This window comes from Lygodium microphyllum, chromosome 4 (assembly GCF_053477565.2).
Source record: "Lygodium microphyllum isolate KBCC chromosome 4, Lygodium_microphyllum_v1.1.10, whole genome shotgun sequence".
NCBI classification, from domain to species: Eukaryota; Viridiplantae; Streptophyta; class Polypodiopsida; order Schizaeales; family Lygodiaceae; genus Lygodium; species Lygodium microphyllum.
In genome coordinates this window covers 130,334,454-130,357,074 of record NC_141138.1, presented here as the reverse complement: position 1 = coordinate 130,357,074, position 22,621 = coordinate 130,334,454, and the positions used below count along the sequence as shown (strand labels likewise).

The 22,621-nt window shown below is 41.8% G+C and overlaps 1 protein-coding gene across 1 annotated transcript; it reads right to left on the bottom strand.

Annotated features, from left to right (window-relative positions):
* Nucleotides 1-1,212: 1,212 nt before the first annotated feature.
* Nucleotides 1,213-20,642, bottom strand: LOC148037631 (Coatomer epsilon subunit). The gene is made up of 7 exons (XM_087676575.1): nt 20,361-20,642; nt 3,531-3,620; nt 3,030-3,181; nt 2,760-2,895; nt 2,453-2,608; nt 1,661-1,740; nt 1,213-1,566 (listed from the first exon to the last, which is right to left on the bottom strand). Exons 1-7 carry the CDS (start codon nt 20,523-20,525, stop codon nt 1,473-1,475), a joined length of 873 nt encoding a protein of 290 aa, XP_087532701.1. The 5' UTR covers nt 20,526-20,642; the 3' UTR covers nt 1,213-1,472.
* Nucleotides 20,643-22,621: the final 1,979 nt, after the last annotated feature.

Below are 22,621 nucleotides of genomic sequence, written 5' to 3'. Positions count from 1 at the left end.
GAGGATGTGCTCATAGGTGTAGATTTAAGAGGCACTAAATTGCGACTATATGATACACTGGTCAAATTCACATTATCATATGGAGAACAAGGGGCTTAACATTGATCATCATACTTAATCGGTCCACAAATGACAGAGGTCATGGGGAGACCCTTGGTATCCATGACTTCCAAGATTATCAAATCTAAGGCTTCATTCCCATATAAGCTCATCAAAGGGTACATTGATTGTGGTACTAGCCGATACCAAATCATTATCACTCATACATAGCATGTAGAAGTTACCTAGACATAGATATGCACAACTAGCTCTTGAATCTTCATAATCACATACACCTGAGGGAGATACTTTATTTGTTATACTTAGATGTCATCCTAGTTTGTGTTACATATGGCTTTAGCATGGGCAAACTACCACCCTTTTAGTATTTTGCTTTAATGTATCTTCTCTCACTTTGAGCCATTTGCAAATAGGCAAGATCATCAGCCAAGATCTTATTTAATTAGATACTATGAGAAAAGGGCTAACACCAAAACCAATAGCGTCTTACACAATAATGATGTCTTTATTGTTCGTCCAAGATATATGGACTCCCATCTCTCATATGAGATTAGTATGTTTTTGGCTAGTTGCATACCTCAACATTGGTGAGAGTTTGAGACTAGCATACATAGATTAGTACCTCCCAAGGAGTGTATGTAACATATTCATTAACTAGAGGCAAAGATAGAAGGCATTGCATTAGTTGTTGTCCAACCTAGACTTTTGCAAACATTAATAAATCATTTCATTTCATCTCTCACTCAAATCTTTAATATAATCTTTGGGGAGGGCTTTCCAAGAATAGAAGACGAGACTGAAAGCCTTGTATGGCTCCACTTGGTTGATATATGGACATTGTAATGAGACCACTTGTAAAAATGCATGGTCAAGGGTTTGGGTGCTCCTGAACCACAAGTGTCAATGTTAGCACCAATATTCAATTGATGTAACTTTTCCCTTTCAAGGCTACTGTTGGAGAGGGGAACAACAAAGCTGACTTCACAGGATATGGGCAAGTTAAATATTGCTTCACATTTTTCTTTTGTGTTGCAGTGAGAGAAAATAATGTGCCAATAACCTGCATAGCAGCCCATATGGAGCTATTATGCCACATCTACATTTGCAGTCCCTAACTATATGCTCCTAAGGACAGAAGTCTAAGCAGCCAACTGGAAAAGAACACTGAGGTTTATTGATACTAAAACGCAAGGGAACCCTTAAGTTTCCTGTACTGTGCTGAATAATTACAAAGAAGCAGTCAAGCATGGAAGCCAAAGTTTAACTGAGCCTCACTCATTAAACAAAATTTTTGCATTGGACAATTACAAATTTCAACTGAGATGCAAGTCATGAAGCTCAACACATGAATATTCCCCTGCATTTTCTACATACTAAGCAAAATCATCTAGTGCCTGAAGCCAGCTGTTGTCTCAAGCCACTGCTTGGAGAGCTCTCTCGAAGGAAGATTCAGCAGTAATGGCCCGCTTGACCAGCACATGATCAGGATAAGACATCTTGAGCTGGCTGCAAATGATAAGAGTTTGATTAGGCAAAACCCATATTAAATCCTATTCATAAGACAGCAGAAAGGGGAAGGAAGACTTATCAACATAATCACCTCAAATATCGGTTTGCTGGTTTTGACAGATGAAGGCTACAGACAATCAGATTTGCCAGTGTATCTGGATCTTTTGCATCCTGTCAAAGGAAAAGGTGTGCATGAGGTGAAGCTTTCAAAAATAAAACCTGGAGCACACATCATAAAATGCCATCTCTTGCTCTACAAGAACCAAGCCACTTTCCACTACACATTACAATCACTCCTTTTGAAACTTCCTGACACACAAACTCTGGTCAGTTCTGAAACAAATTTATTTCTTGAACATGCTGTTCTGAGCACATCAACCTTCTTTAACCATGTCATTATATGAGTCACCATTCACTTTCAGATCAAGCCAAAAATATAAATAGAAAAAGGAAAGAAATCAGTGCATCCAGCTGAGATTTTCGACTATGTAATAGCCATTCACTTTTAAGCAAAGCCACAATAAAAGTACTATCCAACCAATATTTTCAACTACCAGTGTCTTTATCATGTGCATGAGCAGACGTGAAAATTCATAAACAAACTGTTAGTTTGCACAATTAATCTAAGCCCCTTCAAGTGTCAGACACTTGAGTGTGTTCAACAAAATCTTCCTATTTAGAGGAGATTGTGTGACTGCAGGTTTAAATTTCAAAAGAGGATCAACTGCTAAAACTCCTGGGATGCAACTGGCATCCCAATGGTCACATTAGATTATCTATATTTTACTTGCTTGAAAACAAGTCAAAACAATTTGAATAGTGAACACATCACAGTTCCATAGGCATGCAAATAAATACATGCACATTCAGAAATGCGACTTACTTTGTTAAGTGCTTCGAGCAAAGCAGTCTCAGCCTCATCAAAACGTCCCATGTGCATGCAGCATACAGCCTTTCCATTTAAAAGCAATGGTGTCTGTACATATTTATCACAGAAATCTTGAAGTATATAATATGATTCTTGAACCTTCGCTCCACCCTGTAAGCCAAAAAGACACCAAAGCACATCCTGGCACAGTTAATTACCAAAGCCATATGCATCCAGCTAAGTGATTGTTGTAAATCCTAAATACAGAAAACAATTAAAACAGTTGTCTTGTCTAAAGGTTCAAGTACCAGTAGAAATTTACCAAAGCTAAATTCACCCAAGCATTGGCAAGTTGAGTTAATGTATGATCCTCGTCAATCTGTTGCATGGACTTCAACTGCTTCTCAGCATGATCAGTTCTATACATCTTCAAATAGATTTGAACATTCAAAGCACATCTGGCCCAAATAACAAGCACACATTAACAAGCCAAAAAGACTGCTTCATGGTCAAAAATGTAGTATACAAACAACTATTAAAATAAGTACCCACAAAGACTTCAAATGAACCTTCAGGGATAGCAAGATCTTACAGCTCAAGTGTTTGTCCACCATGTGTATACTTCAAAGCCTCATTATAATCCTGTTCATGCACATAAATTGTTCCAGCAACGAGCTGCAGGGTTGGATTGCTCACTATGGCAGGATCGGAGAGCCACTCTTTGAGACTAGATAGCGGTCCTTCCTGGAGCATACAAAAAGTGACCTTTAGTTACAAAATCTCTCAGCAGAGAGGAAAATGCCGGACTCCTGAAGACGTGCCCTGTACTTACAATCATAACAGCCTCCCCCACTTTCTGACACAAAACAAGATCAAAAACATGGACTTGTACTACTGTCTCTTTACGTCTTGTGTTGATGCAGCTGTGTGTGGTTTGAAGGAACAATATTTGAAGGTCCAAAAAAGGAACAAAAAATTGGAAGGAGACAGCCGACAATTCATAAGAAAGAACTTCACTTTCAAAGAAACTGGAGGAACTTAATTTGAGTGAAAGGATTCACTTGGCAAAAACCAAATGCTTACAAGTACATACTTTGTTGTCACCACTTGCAAAATATAAAGCTAGAAGTTTCACGGCCTGAAGAGCTGTTGGAGCTGAGTCCGTGATCTCATTGATGACCAGCTGCACATCACAAACAAAATAAGGGGAAACATGAGCTCACAGATATGGAAATGAATCAATAATCTCTCATAGTGGGTTGAAAATCAAAATCTAACTACTCACACACAAATGCACCTAATCTATCAGTCAACTTAAATGAGATGTTGGCTGGACCAGCATACCAATGTTAGACATTTGGTCATCCCCAGGACAGACAAGCTGTGTCAGGAGTTTGGGGCAGATTACCCAGTCTGGAGAAAGCCAGACAGTTTTGGTGCAGTCGCCAACATTTATTGCGCACTTCACACAGATTGGGCAGGGCAGACAGGTGCCACGTGGCAGCCAGCAGCAATCACAGCACTCTATGATTATTTTATTATTTTATAAGTCAATTTGTGCAGCCAGCCAGCCTGGCCAACCCGCTGCATTTTATTGTTTTATTCAGGCTATTTATAGCCAGCCTGCCCAAGGGTGTGAGAAAGAGATCTCTGGCTGGTGATACCCCAACAGCCTGTTGTACAAATTCTCCTGTGCCACATCAGCAGTGCCATGTGGCAGCAGTCGGACTGTCTGGACTGCAATCGGCAGCTGCATTAAATGCAGCCGACCTGATTATTTCAGGTATTTTTCAGGCATTACTTTCAGCCTGCTGGTGACGGAGATTGCACTTGGGGCTGACTCGGATCAAGGGTCCTCGAGGTGGAGACATACACAGATATTTTCTCTGCACCCGTGTATAATTTTGCATCCTTATACAACATTCTTCACTGCAGATTTTCTGTGGTTCACTCTCTTTCTCTCTCTCTTCTCTCTCTGTTCACTCTTTGTCATGGTCATTCGCTTCCGCATTGCTTCACTCTGACATGGTATCAGAGCATTGAAGGACTCTGACCTAGGGTGGATCTATCTAAAGAGGAGTTTTCAGCAAGACACAAGGCTGCGTTTTCAGCGTTCGAGTGCGAGCAGGTGAGCTGCGCATTAGAACAAGGCTGAGGCGAGCGTGGGCATGTGAGAAAAGAGAACATTTGCTGAAGCTGCTGCTTTTTTTTTTACTGTTAGAGAAGGAAGAAGGCTGTGTTTTTGGCCTTCAAGTGCAGATTTTACCTTTTCATCGCCTCCGGTGGGTGAAGAAGGAACGGGATGAGCAAACCTCAACCCTAGCAGGCTTTATTTTCACAGTCAAAGGGGGCTGCTTTTTTGTGTTTTGTGTAAGCATTGTAGGTGGAGATGTCTTCTGAGGCTGAGACAGAGTTTCAAGTGATCATGGATCGGAAGGTGCCCATCCTACCGGCTCTTCCTTCAGATTAAAAGCTCAATGGTGAGAACTACCCCATTTGGAGGGTCATGATGCTTGCCATTCTGGGGTCCTATGATTCGGCAAAGCTTGTTACGAAGGCTATCAACCGTCCTTCGCGAGACCAGTCCAAACTCTCTTCCAATGAGAAGGTGGAGTTGGCAAAGGCTCAGGCACATTGGGACAAACCCAATGCATGGATTCGCTCGTTTTTATTTCTCTCATGTACTACAATTGTTATCTCTCACATAGAGCATTTGACAGTGGCTAGGGAGATATGGCTAGAATTGGATCAAATGTATAATCGGATGACCGTCATGAAGCATGTGTCTTTGGAAGTGCAAATGAGGACTATGAGTGTCAACAAGTCATCATCCATACAGGACCATATCGACAAGCTAAGGAAACTTCAGATGCACGTTCAAAATGCAAGGAAGGTGATCACTTCTGATGACATGACGATAACTCTTCTCTCACGGTTACTGCCTCGCTTCAGTGGTTTTTATTCTGCCTTGATTGTTTCAAGGAGGTCTGACACTCTTCGGTGGGAAGAGTTGGTTCCTATGGTCTTGGATCAAGAGGAGCAACTGAAAGAAACCAATGCTTTGAAGTCTGAAGCTTTGGTTGGTCAATCTGTCAGAAGTGGTGCAGCAGTGGAAGCATAAATATGTGCTGAAATAAATTGCTGAACACAAGACAAAAGAAAAGAAAGAGAAAACACAATACAAATGAGAACTTAGATGTATGCTCGGGAAATGGAATCCATATACCAAGACATAAGACAGTAGAGATACAATGTGAGTCACCGACTATGGAGGCACTGGCACCTGCTTCCTCTCTCCAAGAATTGTTAGGTGATGAATGAATGTGGAGGAGGGAGGCTGACAATAAATAGGCCAAAATAAAGGCCTAAAATATGACAAGTCGGCCAGCATGAAATGCTAGCCGACTGGCTGCAAATAATGCCAATCCACAATAAACAATGGCAAATAAAATGCCTAAATAATCTCTGATGCCAGCCTACTGAACCAAAGTCCAAACTCAACCATAAGCTAACTAATCTGCTAACACCCTCTCTCAGATCATGGGTGATCTAATACGATACAATATACAATGATAAGGTCGCATCATAGTACGCACAACAATGTCCATCATAGTAGAACCATGGATACCCAAGTAGTGGGTGCGCAAGCCACCACCAAGGTGGCTCTCAGAGAGAACCGGATATCGATGTCGATCGTACCAACTCCTGAAGATAGAGAAGATCGTAGCAACTCTCAATGTCTGTCAACAATGCCGCTGAAGTAGCACATGTGACCATCCTGTCACCAATGCCGCAGCACATAAATGACCATGAATTCCCCGTCTTTTGCTAGACTGCCAAAGTGTCCCCTCATGTGAGCTCCAGACGAAAGCCACCCAAGCAGCTGAGGAAGGGGCCACTAAGCCCTTCCTATGATCCGAAGAAAAGAATCCCTTCCACGCCTTGGACTTCACCTTGGCCGGAGGATCGAAATCGAAATCTGAGGCAAATGATGACTCGTCGGAGGATTCCGCATCCCGCTTCGTCTTCTGCTCCTTTTTCTTCCTGGAAGCCGCTAACTCTTTGCAATCCTTCCTTAAATGACCTTTCTTGCCACAATGGTAACACTGGGCCTTCAACTTCGTCATCTTCGAACCTCTCTTTGAAGCTGCAAGAGCCTCACCTGAACCTCCATAATGGGAGGGAAGCCTCCCATGTAGTCGGAAAGTAGCCTCATGCTCAAGTAGCATCAAGGACATATGAAGAAAACTAACAGGAGTCGTAGATGTCTACTCCCGTAAAGCATTCGCCACTCCAAACTCCCGAGGAAGCTTGTAGAGTACCGTACCAACAAGGTGTGCCTCTGATAGGGTAGACTGCATAGTGCGAAGCTGGTCTTGGAGTTGGGTAACATGAAGTAGAAATGATTGGATCGTATCCTTGGATTCAAACTTCAATTGCTAGAGCTGGCCATAGAGAGTAACAGCCCTCATGGTATCAGATTTAGGATTTCTGTTTCTATTGTGTTTTCTTGCTGATTTCAGGACTGTTTTCCCTCTTGCTGATCAGGCAGCTGCTGCTCCAATCAAGCGACTAGTTTTGCCTGTGTTTTTTGCTAACATCAACATCTGTACAACCTACGCATGTGTTTCAACCTGCGTTTTGGTGCTTCTACATCTCCTGGCTAGGCGCTTAAATCATTAGGCCTTTTTTTTTTTTTTTACAGTTTCCCAAAATTTGATCAAAATAAGACAAAAGCTGCAGTAAGAAGTCGAGAATTCAGTCAAAAACTGTCAAAAACAGTAAGAACCACCTGATGATGGAAGTGCCCAGCCAAGAGCCAATGCAAAAGCACCAAAACGCAGGCTGAAACACACGCGCAGGCTGTACAAATGCTGACGTCAGTAAAAAAACGCAAGAAAAAATGGTCGCCTGATTGGAGCAGCAGCTGCCTGATCAGCAAGAGGGAAAACAGTCCTGAAATCAGCAAGAAAACATGGCAGAAACACAAACCCTGAAATCTGATACCATGTCAGAAGTGGTGCAGCAGTGGAAGCATAAATATGTGCTGAAATAAACTGTTGAACACAAGACAAAAGAAAAGAAAGAGATAACACAATACATATGAGAACTTAGATGTATGCTCGAGAAATGGAATCCATATACCAAGACATGAGACAGTACAGATACAATGTGAGTCACAGGCTGTGGAGGCACTGGCATCTGCTCCCTCTCTCCAAGAACTGTCAGGTGATGAATGAATGTGGAGGAGGGAGGCTGACAATAAATAGGCCAAAATAAATGCCTAAAGTATGACAGGTCGACCAGCATTAAATGCTGGCCGACTGGCTGTAAATAATGCCAATCCACAATAAACAATGGAAAATAAAATGCCTAAATAATCTCTGATGCCAGCCTACTGAACCACAAGTCCAGACTCAACCATGAGCTACCTAATCTGCTAACACAATCCTCTTAGAAGAAGGGGAAGGACCAAAAGAAGAAGGAAGACAAATCTAAGAAGGACAAAGAGTCTACTTGTCACATTTGTGGCAAAATAGGTCACTAGAAGAAGGATTGCCTCGACAAGGAGAAGAAGGAGGAGAACAAGGAGAAATCTTCAAAGGATTCCAGAGCGGTGGCTGCTCCCTCATCAACTGCTTTCCTCCATTTGGAGGTGGTTGAGGATTCGACTATGCCGGCTTCTAATGCTGCATTGACTGCCCCATTTACTCGGAAGTGGATTGTTGACAGTGATGCCTCTCAACACATGACTCGTTCAACAAGTGTTACTCATTTGCGGCCTTCTCATGGACAAATTCTTATTAGAGATAGTTCATCTATTCCTATTTAGGGACGGGGTAACATGCACCTTATTCCAGATGGACGTGGTAGTGCCCATGCTTCTAAGGTACTTTATGTGCCAAATTTGGAGTATCATCTTCTCTCGATGCACAAGATTTGTGCCCTCGGCCTTTTGGTCGAGTTTGATGTGGATTCTTTTCAGATTCTTGATCGAGGATCGAGAGTGGTTTTGTCTTTAGGTTATGAGGAGAATGGAGTTTACAAGTTGCGGTCTTCTTCTGCCTTGACTTCTCTTATTCTTACCTCTTAAACACAGTCCAAGCTTTGGCATGCTCTGTTTGGTCACCTCAATTATGAATACCTTCGGAAGGCGTCTAAGGACCAGTTTGTTCGAGGTTTGCCAGATATTGTGGTGAGTCAGCAGCCTTGTGTATCTTGCATCCGTGGGAAGCAAACTCGTGATCTTGTTCCCAGCAACGCTTCGAGGCGGTCATCAACACCCTTGAAGCTTGTTTCCACCAATCTTTGTAGACCGATGAAGACGGAATCCCTTCGAGGAAGTTTGTATTTCATGCTCATTGTAGATTATTACAGCAGGATGACATGGGCCTATTTCTTGAATTGAAGTCAGAGGCTTTCTCCAACTTCAAGGATTGGTTGCTCTTTGAGGAGAACCGATCGAGGCGAAGCTAAAGACCTTACGATCGGATAAGGGAGGAGAATTTGTTTCTAATGAGTCTGCTCGGTTTTGTGCAGATCATGGCATACACCAGGAGTTTGCCAATACAAACACCCCTCACGAGAATGGCATTTTGGAGTAGAAGAATCGCAATGTGATCGAGATGGCCCATACTATGATGGAGCATCGTCAGACACCTCAATGTCTATGGGCTGAGGCTGTGGCTACTTCAGTTCACATCCTTAATCGTTCTCCTACTTCTGCTATTGTTGGTATGACACCTTTTGAGGCATAATTTGGATCCAAGCCTAATGTCTCTTATTTCAAGGTTTTTCGGTGTGATCCTTATGTTCACATCCCAAAGACACAGCGTGACAAATTTGAAGCGGCTTCTCGAAGATAGGTGTTTGTGGGCAATAGCTCGCAATCTCAAGGCTACCAATTGTATGATCCCGTTAAGGAAAGATGTCTACACGAGCCGTGATGTTTGGTTCGTGGAGGTTCCAACCCCAGAGGGGGGTGAGGATCACCCCGTACTTGGAGATCCCGGTGATAGTTGGGCCCTAGCAACTGTTCCTCCCGAGCCTGTGTCTCTTGAGGATTCTTCTTCAAATGAGGAGTCTACTACCCAACCACCAGATTTATCGCTTGGTCCTCCATTGCCGGTGACCTTCCAGAAACTTCAACCGATGAAGAGCACCGAGGCGAGATTCAGCCTCCTCCTTGTTGGGCCTGTGACACACTTCGCGGTTTAGGAATTAAGAGGATCCCTGAGGAGTGGGAACCGCAGGATGGACCGCAAAGGTCACGAAGGCACTAAGCACATTCTACGAAGCTTGTTTGCTCTAACTACTGTTTGATGTCTCATGTTACGTAGGATAAAGAGCCTACATCATTAAAGGAGGCTTTACAATCTAATCACTAGCGGAAAGAGATGGAAGCCAAGTTCAAGGCTATTGAGCGGAATGGCACTTGGTTCCTTGTGCCTTCGTCCCTCTCATAAGAAGGTAATTGGTATCAAATGGGTTTTCAAGACCAAGTATCATAGTGATGGCTCTCTGGACAAGCACAAGGCTTGCCTTGTTGCTAAAGGTTTGCACAGCGCCCAGGTGTTGATTTCCATGATACTTTTGCCCCCACTGCTCACATGGCGACTATTCGTGTTGTTCTTGCCTTGGCTCGTCATAGGGGATGGCCTATTTTTAAGTTGGATGTAAAGTCGGCCTTCTTGAATGGTGATCTAAAGGAGGAGATCTATATAGAGCAACCTCCTAGCTTTGGTACCTTAGATAGGTAAGTTTACAGGTTGAAGAAGGCCTTGTATGGCCTGAAGCAGGCTCTGCACACTTGGAACGAGAAGATTGATTCGTTTCTCCAGGCCAAGCTGGGATATCGGCGCTCTGGAGCCGATCCGCAGCTTTACATGCACACTTCCGAGGTTGATCGTGTGTTGTTTGTTTTGTAGGTTGATGACTTAATTGTTGTAAGTGATCATACCCAGAAGGTCAAAGAGACGAAGGCAGCCCTACATCAGAAGTTCGAGATGACGGATTTAGAACTTCTCCATTTCTTTTTGGGCCACGAGATTTATCAGTCTCAGAGGGGGATTTTCATCTCTCAACAGAGATATGTACAAGAGCTCTTGGTGACTTTTGAGATGGAGGACAATATTTCCTATCCAACAAGTACAGGTGCTTTTCATCTTGGACTGTCGATATGGATCAGAGGCGGTCTACTACAAGTTATTGTTTTACCTTGGGTGCTGGTACTATCTCTTGGAGTAGCAAGAAGCAGCCCACGATAGCCCTATCTTCGACTGAGGCAGAGTATCGGGCTGCGTCTTCTACCATATGTGAGACTATATGGCTTCGGCGGTTGTTGGAGAAGCTTGGCTGCCCCCAGACTCGTCCTACTATTTTGTGGTGCAACAATGAGAGTTGTATTGCCTTGGCACAAAATCCCGTATGCTCGGACGAAGCACATAGAGATCCAATATCACTTCATCAAGAAGAAGCTTTTGGATGCGACCATCAATGTGGAACACTGTAAGACTAAAGACAATCTTGCAAATTTGTTTACAAAGGCACTTCCCCAAGCTTTACTTCACCGACATTCCAGATCCCTCCGTCTGCTCCCTTGTCCAGGACCTGAGAGGGGGTGTTGAGAGTCATTAGTCATCTCATGTGCCTCGTCAGCAATGCCAGTGGCAGTGGGACTGTCCAACTGCAGCAATTGGCTGCATTTAAAGTCGGCTGCATTAAATGCAGCCAACCTGATTATTTCAGGTATTTTTCAGGCATTACTTTTAACCTTTATAATGTCCAGGACCTGAGAGGGGGTGTTGAGAGTCATTAGTCATCTCCTGTGCCTCGTCAGCAATGCCAGTGGCAGTGGGACTGTCCAACTGCAGCAATTGGCTGCATTTAAAGTCGGCTGCATTAAATGCAGCCGACCTGATTATTTCAGGTATTTTTCAGGCATTACTTTTAACCTTTATAAGGCTGAGTTTCCAACAGTCTTGAACACTGGTATCTGACAAATTTCAACCTGCTAGTGACGGAGACTGCACTCAGGGTTGATAGAGATCGAGCTCCTCGAGGTAGAGACATACGCAGATGTTTTCTCTGCACCCGTATATAATTCTGCATCCTTATACAACTACAGATTTTCTGTGTTTCACTATCTCTTTCTCTCTCTCTCTCTCCTCTCTCTATTCACTCTTTATCATGGTCATTCGCTTCCACATTGCTTCACTCTGACAAATAGGAGTATGATCGAGATGGCTCAAACTATGATGGAGCATCAGCAGATCCCTCAATGTCTTTGGGCTGAAGCAATGGCCACCACAATTCATATTTTGAATTGGTCACCTACATTTGTCATTATAGGTACGACTCCTTTTGAGGTGTATTTTGGGCTGAAGCCGAATGTTTTCTATTTCAAGCTATTTGGATGTGATATCACAAGGACATGAAATTTTATTGCTTTTCTTAACATTTGATTAAAAGTTAATTAAATGTGCGAATGTAACTTGCACATGTGAGGTGAAAGTTAATTATTTCAAAATATGGGACCCAAGACCCTAAGATATCAATTGGTGCCAAAGGCAAAAGTTGTAATAAGTTATGTTTGTGATAGGTACTAGGTGGTACCTAGTGTCACATTTTGGCCTAGACCAATTCCTTGGCCTTCCTTGGCTACTAATGTTAGTGGTGATATTAGAGACTAGGCATTAATTTGGAAGGGAATGCAATGGCAGTGGAAAAGGAGAAGAGGAAGATGCGGGAGAGAAGAGCACACACAATGTAGGTGCTGTCCAACTAAACTGACAGCCGTATTGCTCTATCATATTATATATGAATAAAGAATGGACGGTCACACTGTACACGGGCAGGCCCAAAGGCCTTTTACCCCAACAACCTCCCACTAAAAGGCCAATGTGGCTGGGGAGTGAAAACGAAGAAAAGAAAAAAAAAAGACAAGGTGAGGAATCATGATATCTCACCCAACGCCGAATCAGAAAGCGAGTTGTGCAAGAAGTGGCGGAAACCTCTGCAGAAGAAGAGTCAAGCATCCTCGAGTCCATGACATCCAAGAGATAAGCGATCTCGTAGCTCCATACAATGGAGCAATCCAAGAATGCTTCTCATGAAGCAAGCACAACTCATCAACACACCGCTATAAAGCATCAAAGTCGCGCGTAGCATCATCGTAGCGCATACAAGACAGCGGAGAGCAATCAAACTCTCCAGAGTCAATCACTGAAAGAGAGCCAACATCCCGAACACTCATCCAACGGGGTCTCAAGACTACATGTGGCCTCAGCGAAGCGGAAGACTGACATATGGCTGGCTATCCAGCCTGCAAATCTACAAGAAAACGGCTCTCATGAGCCTGCAAGGGGTCTAGCAACTGACCACCACCATCCTGACCCTGACTGCTATGCATAGCTATGTTATCTGGGCCAATAAGTGCCTCATTTTCAGCATAAACAGCTTGCTGTAATGGCACTATAGCTGCTGTAAAATCAGAAATAAAGCGTATTGAATGCTCATCAAGAGGCCTGAGAGGTGTCTGCATCTCATAGAAGACAGCATGACCGCTGCGTATGACTTGCTGAGCATCCAAATCCCATAATCTGTAGGCCTTAAAGTCACCATCTCCATAACCAAGGAGGATACATCTACTTGACATAGGCTCATGTGGCATACGTACAGATTGCCTAGCAGCCAAACATCCTCAAGTAATCATAAAAGGGCTCCATGCCACTCCATGCCTCATGGGGTGTAATACGATCCAAGGTCAAGCACAGTGTCCTGTTAACCAAATAGACTGTCATCATAATGGCCTCAGCCCAAAAGCCATAAAACAACTGTCATAAGAGCATATGGTATTCAGCCATGAAATCAGCCCATAACCATAATGGCAAACATGACTCTGCAGTACATCAAACCACATAGTAGCATCCAAGTCAATGCAAGACCGGTAAGTGGCATAAGATCCTGCAATGGTCAAGCTCCAAGAGAAGCCCAAGTATCTGTACAACAACATCCAAATAAGTGGCTTTGTAAAGTACATGATAGTAGACAAAGTGCATAGCCGGATAAGCATCAAGAGCAACTGCTCTCTGACCTGTATGGGCAAAAGCAACCCAACTAGCATAGAAGCTAGGCAACACAGAAGCCACAAAGCCATAACTGCTAAACCCAAGCACTATCAAGAAGTCCACTGATCAAGGAGTAACCCGCAAAGAACCAAGCATCAATGAGCAATGAAAGCTCAATAACCAACTGCCAAGACAATGGAGCAAGCACTGCTCAAACATGTATCTACATCCAAGTAAATCCAAGATCCATAATCGGGGCATTAAGGGCCAAATAGCATCCAAGCTGCATAAGTGATAAGCCAACCAAATGCAAATTGCTCCACAAAATTCTCAAATGCAAGTCGATTCAAGCCCAAACATCTGCCATACTACAGCCGAACCCAAAAGCATCCACATCAAACATCAGTCCCATAATGGGTAGCACAAGGCATAAACCTTATCAAGTGAAATACCATTTGCAAAGAAAATGACAGTGAACCAAGAATTGAGCTCTACTCTTTGCTCAAGAAGCATCCGGAAGCATAAACATCAAAGTGGCATCATCCAAATACATCAACATATCATCCCGAGTAGTCAGGAGCACCCGTAGACCATAGGCATAACCAAACTGGAGATAAAATAACCTGTTAACCAAGGTAGCATAAATCCCAACCAACGACGAAGTGTCCGCATCCAAATCAAAGCTCAATAGCTCTCAAATAGCATATCCAGGCATAAACCATGATGACCAAGCATCAATACATCCAACAGGACACCCGAATGTCAACAAAGAGCATTATGCATAAGCCATCGCTTATAAAACCTTGCTGCCCAAACAATGTATAGCAGTAAATCCTTGCATAAATCAAGCTATGGAAGCTCAAACCAAGTCCCAAAGCATCTCAAAACATTGGACAAACATCCCCAAAGCATTTAGACATCAAATACCAAGCCTCGGGAGCATCACATAAGCTAAGAGCATGACATTTTCTTGCTATAAATCAACTCAAATCTGTTACAGAAAATTCTGTGATCAGAATTTAACAAATCTGACATCACCATTGCGTCCGGAGCATGCCAAAACCCCAAGTTAGACTCTTACCTTGCCTATATCGCATTCCGGATGCCTGAGATATGAGAAAAAATAGGATTTTTGAGCTAGATTTTGAAACAGGCGCAAAAAAACGTAAGATGCTACTGTGGGGTATGCTAGTTATGCTAAGGATAAAGGGGCAAATGGGGCATACAAGGTGCCCAATGAAGCCAAGGAACACCTGCAAAGAGCCTATGAGGGCTGGGGAGAGGCAAGAGATGAAATCTTACCTCGGAGGGAAGAAGCCATGGATGGCATTGAAGCTCCAAGCTCTAGGTCTTCAATCTGGGCTGAAGTAATACTGGGCCAAGCTCCACGATCAAGCTCTGATCCAAAGCTCTGATACCAATTGAAGGGGATGCAATGGCAATGGAGAAGAAGAAGAGGAAGATGCGGGAGAGAAGAGCACACACAATGTAGGTGCTGTCCAATTGAACTGACAGCCTCATTGCACTATCATATTATATATGAATAAAGAATGGGCGGTTACAATGTACAGGGGCAAGCCCAGAGGCCTTTTATCCCAACATTATTAATTCATTAATGCCTATCTAAGGGCTAATAACTTGTCAAAGATACTTGGAAGACAAATTGGCCTAGACAATTTGATTATTGGCTAGGGAAATTATTTTTCTAGGCACTAGAATAATTATTAAACTAATTTTCAAAATTAATACTCTGAAAATTAATTTAATAAGGTGAAAAATGGAATTAGAAGCCTACCACTTAATGAAACTTGCCCATGCAAGTGGAAAAAAGTTTTTTGGGACTAGTGGAAGTCTAATCCAACCATTGTGAAAAATAAGAAAGCTGTTGGAGAGCAAGAGATGCTACTGATATGATTTCCAGCCACCAAGGACTAATCCTACACCAAGTGACAGTAGTTTGAAGCCCTCTAGGTGCGGGGGACAGCAGCCCAAGGTACTTCTAGTGCATGTGACATCATACAAAAGGGGGTAGCAGCCTTTCTCGTAGTCCTAAGCTATAGATAACAACTTTCATGGCTATTTGAGCAGAGCCATAGCAATTTTCAACCTTTCTCACAAAGAAACTCTGAAATTTCTCTCTTTAGTATTCTCTCTCATCCCACAACCATCTCTCCAATTATCTCAGCAAAATCCAGCCATTTGAATCATCAAAGGTGGGCACATTGAAAAATCTCTAATGTAAACCCTAATTTATAGCAACAAAATTTAGGGTTTGATCGCCACCTTGGGATGTATGCTCAGAACTGAGGACCTAAGACTTGAACTCCAATAGCTGAAATTAAAGAATTTTTCAAGAAGATTCAAGAGGCCAACCAGCCCATATCAAATTTAGGGGTTTATTTTGTCTTTTCAAGAGCAAGGTGAAGGCCAATCCCCCAACAAACCAAGGGACAATTTGGTTTAAAGGCTTTATGGTCAATTTTGACAACAAGAGGCACTTGGAATAGCAAAGAAGATCAACTCAATTGTACTCCATCCATTTGCAATAAAAGCTAAAGAAATACTACAAGGGGCACCAGTTTTGAGACCTAAAGGCTATCCATTGTCCAAAGATTAAGTGGTAAAGTATGCATGTACACTGTGAATTTTATACTTGCTATAATTAGTATTGAATCAAGTTATTTACCACCCCATCCGAGAAGGAAGGTTAGTTTCATGGTTCCCTCACTAAGATACCATCAACTCCCTTGAATTGGTGACCCCATAGCACCTGATTGGAAGTCAAAAGCTTTGCTCTAGTGTTGAAATTGTTTTCACCTGAGCATCACAACAAGAATGTCTTCAGATAGTGAGATGGAATCAAGTAGGGATGATACCTCTCAACCTGAAAAGTCACAAAGTGTTGCGAAAAATGCAATGCCTAATCTTGGACAAGACATGCAACATGGAAAAAAAGCTGATAATCTTGGTTTAGAACCAAATGTGGGTCCTTCTAGATTTCTTAAAGCTGATGACCAACAAAAGAAAGAGAAAATTGATTATTAGTTTAAAGATCAGGTAAAAATACCGATTGAGATGTTTGTACAATTGGCAAAAGATCCTCAATTTATGCACTTTTTGAACCCTTAAAAGAGGGCAGCAAAGGCAAGAAGAGCATATTGTCTTCAAGAGCTTCACGATACCACATGCATCGAAGAAAAAGCCAATAAAGCAACATGATGTTCCAAATGTAGATAGTGGGCATAAGCAGATGGTGCCAAGGGGACAATTGACGCATATGCAAGGCTAACTTGGAAGTGTCAATCCAATGCTTTTTGGACAACCAAGCATGCATGTAATGATGGGGCAGCCAAGGTACTTTGGTAGTGGCACAAGTTACCATGCTATGGTGGGTCAAGGACTGCATGCAGGGATGTACAACACAACTCCTTATGATATGCAGCAACGAATGTGTGGTGTGCAAGGCCCAATGCATCCGCATATCGCTGGTAATATGCAAAATCCCATGTATCGCAATGTTGGCATGATGCAGGGGCACAATGTGGCAAGTTTGGCAATGCATACATGCAACCCATTGTGTTTGGGATTCATCGTATTATTACCGATCGTACAAATGCTCCATATAGTGCTGGCCATGAGAGAAAATACAGGTAGTAATGCTTGTACGAGAAAAAATGCGACTAGTAATGCATTGCAACAATGTGAAAATATAAAGCATCACAATGCTCAAGAGGGAAAACCTAGTGGAGATTTTGAGGCAAACAAAGCTAGAGGTAAAGTTTCCATGTGCTTCTTGGTGAAGTTTCAGCATTGTTTCACCTATGAAAAAATGCAACTTGATGGAGGCAGACCTAGCAAATCATCCTCAATGATACACTTTACCTTGATTTGTTTCGGTTAGAGCCAATTTTGGATCAAGCCCATTAGGCTCAACAGAGCATAGAAGGTCCAGACTATTACCTAATGCTTAATGGAAAGGTTGCATCTCCACTCCAATAGTGATGGGCAACTTGCGTATGTAGTGTGTCATGGGGACATGAAATTTTTTAGATGTTTTGCTCTTGCTAGTAACATTTGATTAATACAATAATAAAATGTGCAATGTTGTAAGACACATGTGATGCATGGCAATTATTTCATGGTAACAAGCCAAGGAGCCCAAGGAAGCAGTGGGTGTCAAAGGCAAAAGTTGTGACAAGTTATATCAGCTCGATCTGGGGTGACAACCGGTGTCAGTTTGGCCCTAGGATAATTAATTGGCCAATAAGTATCAACAGTGATACTAGAGACTAGGCACTAATTAATTAGTTTGTGCCAGTCCAAGGGACAATTAAGGTTAGGAACCACTTGAGATTGCAAATGGCCTAGCCAATTAAATTGTGGATGGACACATCTAATTTTGGGCAAGGTCAAAAGGGCTGAAATTAATTTTCAAAATTAATTAATTTTGAAAATTATTAAAATGGCTGAAAATTGCTTGAAAATATGATCAGAAGGCTACCTTGGTGACAACATCCTAGAGGCTCCAAATAGCATTTCATGTTGATTAGGGCAAGCAACATGAGTATCTACAACTAAAGAGTATTTTACCCACACTAAAGTTGAATCCAATCCCTATTCCCAAACCAACCTCAACCCCTTTCCAGGAGTGATAGTGCCACTCCAAGGAGATTTGAGAGGCGGCCTTCCCCAAGGAGAAAGCGTAGTTTCTCCACCCCCTGGTATCCATGTTTATCAAAGGCTTGCTAGTTGTGCGGTGGATCTTGGATCTCCCTTTCTGTCAATGCCTTATGGCATCTTTGACCGGATCGTTCGTTATCTCCCACTAGGCTAGTCTCTTAGAAGTCAAATATCATCCTTAGGCATCTTAGGCTAGTTAGACTTGATTTCTTTTAGGTTTTTCAAGTCTTCTATTGCATTCTACACTCACTCAACTTTTTTTTCTTTCGGCATGGCATTCAAAGCATCTCAATATGAAACATCTGGTAAGGTTTTTTTCTTGATTATTTATGTTGGGTTTTGTGTTGAAACTTTCCACAAACCTTAGTCAAGGATATTAAACCATTTAAATCCATTGAACCTTAGTCAAGCATATTAAATCATTTAAATCTCTAACCCCCCTAGCACCAAAAGTCATCCATTAGGATTGTCTAACACCGTGACACACATCTAACTTAATCTCACTTGTGCATCAAGTACAATTTAAGTGTCAATGTGCAAGATTAATCAATAAGATTTGTATTTCGAGTTTATGTGAAATTATTTATTGCTGTAATTAATGTATAATTTTGGTACCATTAGTTGCACAATATTAAGAAGTAAACATATTAAGATTAACAATCACACAATTAACCTACAAGAGCAACGGACACAAGAGGCCACATTTTGCTACCTTGAATTAAATATCAATACACATAGCTCCTCTTATAAGAGGACCCTCCTTTGCCACCAGACATGAAATGCCACAACATGTGATGCCAAATGTCCTTAAAAGTTGTCACCCTTGGGGCCATCCACTTTACAATATCCCATAAAGGTCATTCCTACTTACAAGGGAAGTTAAATGGCAGTTGTTCACACACAATTACCACTTTACTTAGTGCTGCATAAATAAACCGTTTAGGAGTAGATCCCGTGAGCATTTAGTGCTGCATATCCATGAGCAATACATTCCTTTGCATTGATATTTCCAGCAACCTCCTCCATCATTGTATTGTACTTTCACCTTTTTGTCCTTGCATTTGCATCAGCTGGTCTGCCTTTTTCTTGTTCTTCTGTCTTTTAAACATTCTGCTAGGATCATCTCTCTAGATTCTCAAACATTTTACAGAAATAACAACTTTCTCTATGTTGCATGTCTGATGATAATGTGGAATGCTACTTGTGAAAATACATGTATAGACAACTAATCATGAACAGTTTAGCTCTAGTTATGAGCTCTGCTTTCATTAATTCTTGGACAGTAGACTTTCTATGAATTTGTATGTGCTGTGGGAAAGGAGTCAAATTGATGTCTCACTGAAGTTAGATTCAGTAGTGACCTGAGACACATTTCAGTGTTACTCCGGGGTAAAGGCAGCCCAAATGATGCACCTTTGCCTCTCTATATACAGGTCTTCGAATAATGCACAAGGCATCCTGAAAAAGGCATCATTAACAGCATCAACTACAATCTTTAGAATTGCTGCCAAGTTAGTCCTTCATCAGACTCCTCAACTCTGCCTTCAATGTTCATCTTGAGCATCTTTCATTCATTACCTTCATAAAGTACTGCTACAGCAGGTCTGAGGATGACATGTAGATCCAACTTATCAAAGCAACAGTTTGCATATTTCCAAAGCATATCTTCTAGTTCCTTGCAGCAAACAATTATGGGTCCAAACTTGCATAAGCACATTACACGAGAATTTAACTGCTTAGTAAGATAAAACTAAGACTGCTACTAGTCCAGCAAAGCGCCAACCATTGAACAAAAATGGTTCACTTCATAGACCTTCAAGCTAGTAAGATTTCAGAAAGGTAGCATGACCTAATGGAGGGACCTAAGTGAATTTGAAGCTAAAGAACGGCTCAAAAATGAGACCTGATGAGATGAAATGCATCCCTTACAGCGGTAAATCAGATCTCTAATAGTAGAATGGCGAGGCTTTGAATGCCATCGGTTTGTCTGCTTTGTAGCAGTCTCTATTAACTTACCTAGCTCGTCCCTTCTTACAGATCTCCAATTTACAATATAAAATCAGGCAAAATTTTACGAGCAGACCTCTAATACCAGAATGGACAGGCTTTGAAACGGCATTGTGCCACACCTCTCTCTCTCTCTCTCTCCATATGCAAATAAATAGATCTGTGACCTGCTGGCTGCCGAGTGCAATGTAAGATCGGTACAGGAGGCAGTCTCGCTCCAAAGTTTCGCTCTCGGAGAGGCCATCGATGTTGCCACTCTCGTTGATGGCGCTCTGATAGGCGCCCAGATAGAAGAAGTTCCTGATCGGGAACAGGGCGTCGGGTCCGCTCATCTTGTTTGCTATCAAACGTCTGCGTTTCGGCTCTCACGCTGGAGGAGGCAACACAGCGATCCAAAGGAATGCTGGATGTGAAAGGAAAGCAGTGTTGCAATTTTTTACTTTGCATTAAGAGCCAAAGGAATGCTGGATGTGAAATGAAATGAGTGTTGCCAATTTTTACTTGTACATTAAGAGCCGGGACACGCGCAGGTCTTCCATCTGTGAGTCGAATTTAACTTCCATTCTGCATTAAGAGCCGAGACATGCGCAGGTCTTCCATTTATGAGTCGAATTTAACTTCCGCTCTAGCTGTTTCGGGACTTGGCGCAGTTGACGGAGTACCCTCTAAGAGTGGGGTCACATGCAGACCTGCCAGGCAGACCTTACAGATGTCAAAATAAGTGAGGTTTGCATGGTGTGACATGTCATTTTTCTTTCTTACTTGGTAAATTTATAATCGCCTTTACTTTGAAATTCTTAGTGATAGAGGAGTTTGACATTAATAATGGTAGTGACTTGACATGGGTATCTTAGTGATATAGGATTTTGGCACTATTTATGGAGTGACTTAACATGGTGTGTGTCTCTAGTGGCATCGTGGCATGGTTTTTTGCAATTGGCTATGTCGCAAATGATTCGCTTACTTTTGATCTGTCCAAATAGCATATCTAATATAAATGCTATGTGCATATTACTAAGCAAGTTAGACTAAAAGAAAGCACACATGCTTTTTTTAAGATTTTATAGTTTAAATTTTGAATAAGAAACATTTTAAAAATTAAAAATTTTTAAGTAAGCAACAAATTTCTAGCAAAAAAGGAGTATTAAGCTACATGGAGGCTACATGTGGAAAGAAACAATAACTATGAAACTAGTTCATGTAAAATGTCAAAAGGGAATGCTTGATCATGTGTGTGATATTTATTTATTTATTTATATAAACATGACCTTGAAAATAAGGTATTGATGTCATTAGAAGCTATTGTCAAATTAAGTAAGGAATTTTACCTTAACTATCATGAAAAGTTTCACCTCTTTCTTGGATTGGGAGATCTTTTTCTTCCATGTACCATGCACAAACAATACATCCTTTAAGACTAAATAAGACATCATTGATACTTAGTAGATATCCATATTTATGCAAATGGTAGACTTGAGTAACCCTTTAGTATTCCCCTTCTCAAATGTCCTCCAATGTTTTGGAAAATTTTTGCCAAGAGATTTGAAGAAGTGATATTGTGGCACTATTTGTCCACTTAATAAAAACTTATGGGTTTCCTTTAAATACCAAGATTGCATCCATGTGTCATGATAAGTGATTGACGAGAATAATAAGAGTTATTCGTGCCTTGACAAGAGTATGACGGGAAATATGAGACAAGTTAAGTTTTGCCAAGTGTATGACGGTGGAGACATGAGTCGCTAATGGCATGTCAAGTCCTTGGTTGCAAAGTCTGTGCAAAAGAAGTGTCTATCAGAGTTTGAATGTTTAGTTTGACTAAAGAAAGTGTGAATGTCCATTCTCAAGGGTCCTAGGGACAAGTCAAAGTGATCATGCAAGTGTCCATGCCCAAGAGTAAATGGCAAATGAGAGAATTAGCCTTCCATCCTTATTGTGGAAGGAAAAAAGGCACTAACTTTTAGCGTGAAAAGGGGGGCAAACTACATGGACCTGAAGGTGCCATATCACTACTATGTTGGATCAGAAGCAATGTCCCCATAATAAGCACATATCATGGGCATCAAACACTAAAGAGAAAGGAAGCCATCAAAGCTTGATGTGGGGGGATTTAGTGGTGGGTTTTATGCGCTAAAAGAAAGTAGATCGCTATTGTGATTTCAGGAATTTCAAGGTAGTGACACTTCTATTCATACTTTTGACAATTTTGAATGCTTCTTGATCATGCTCTCAAGCATCGGATAGCCAAGAAACATTAAGAAAAGGATTGAAGAAAGAGAGTGCTTAATGCCTCTTGGGACTAATTTAAAACAATTTACTAATGCTAAACTACAAGATATCTCAAGGGTGCTCCTTCAGATCTTCATGCATGGTATGTGGGCTGAAGAGAGGAATTTTAAGACCGTTATGAACTGTTTCCAAGCAGCTA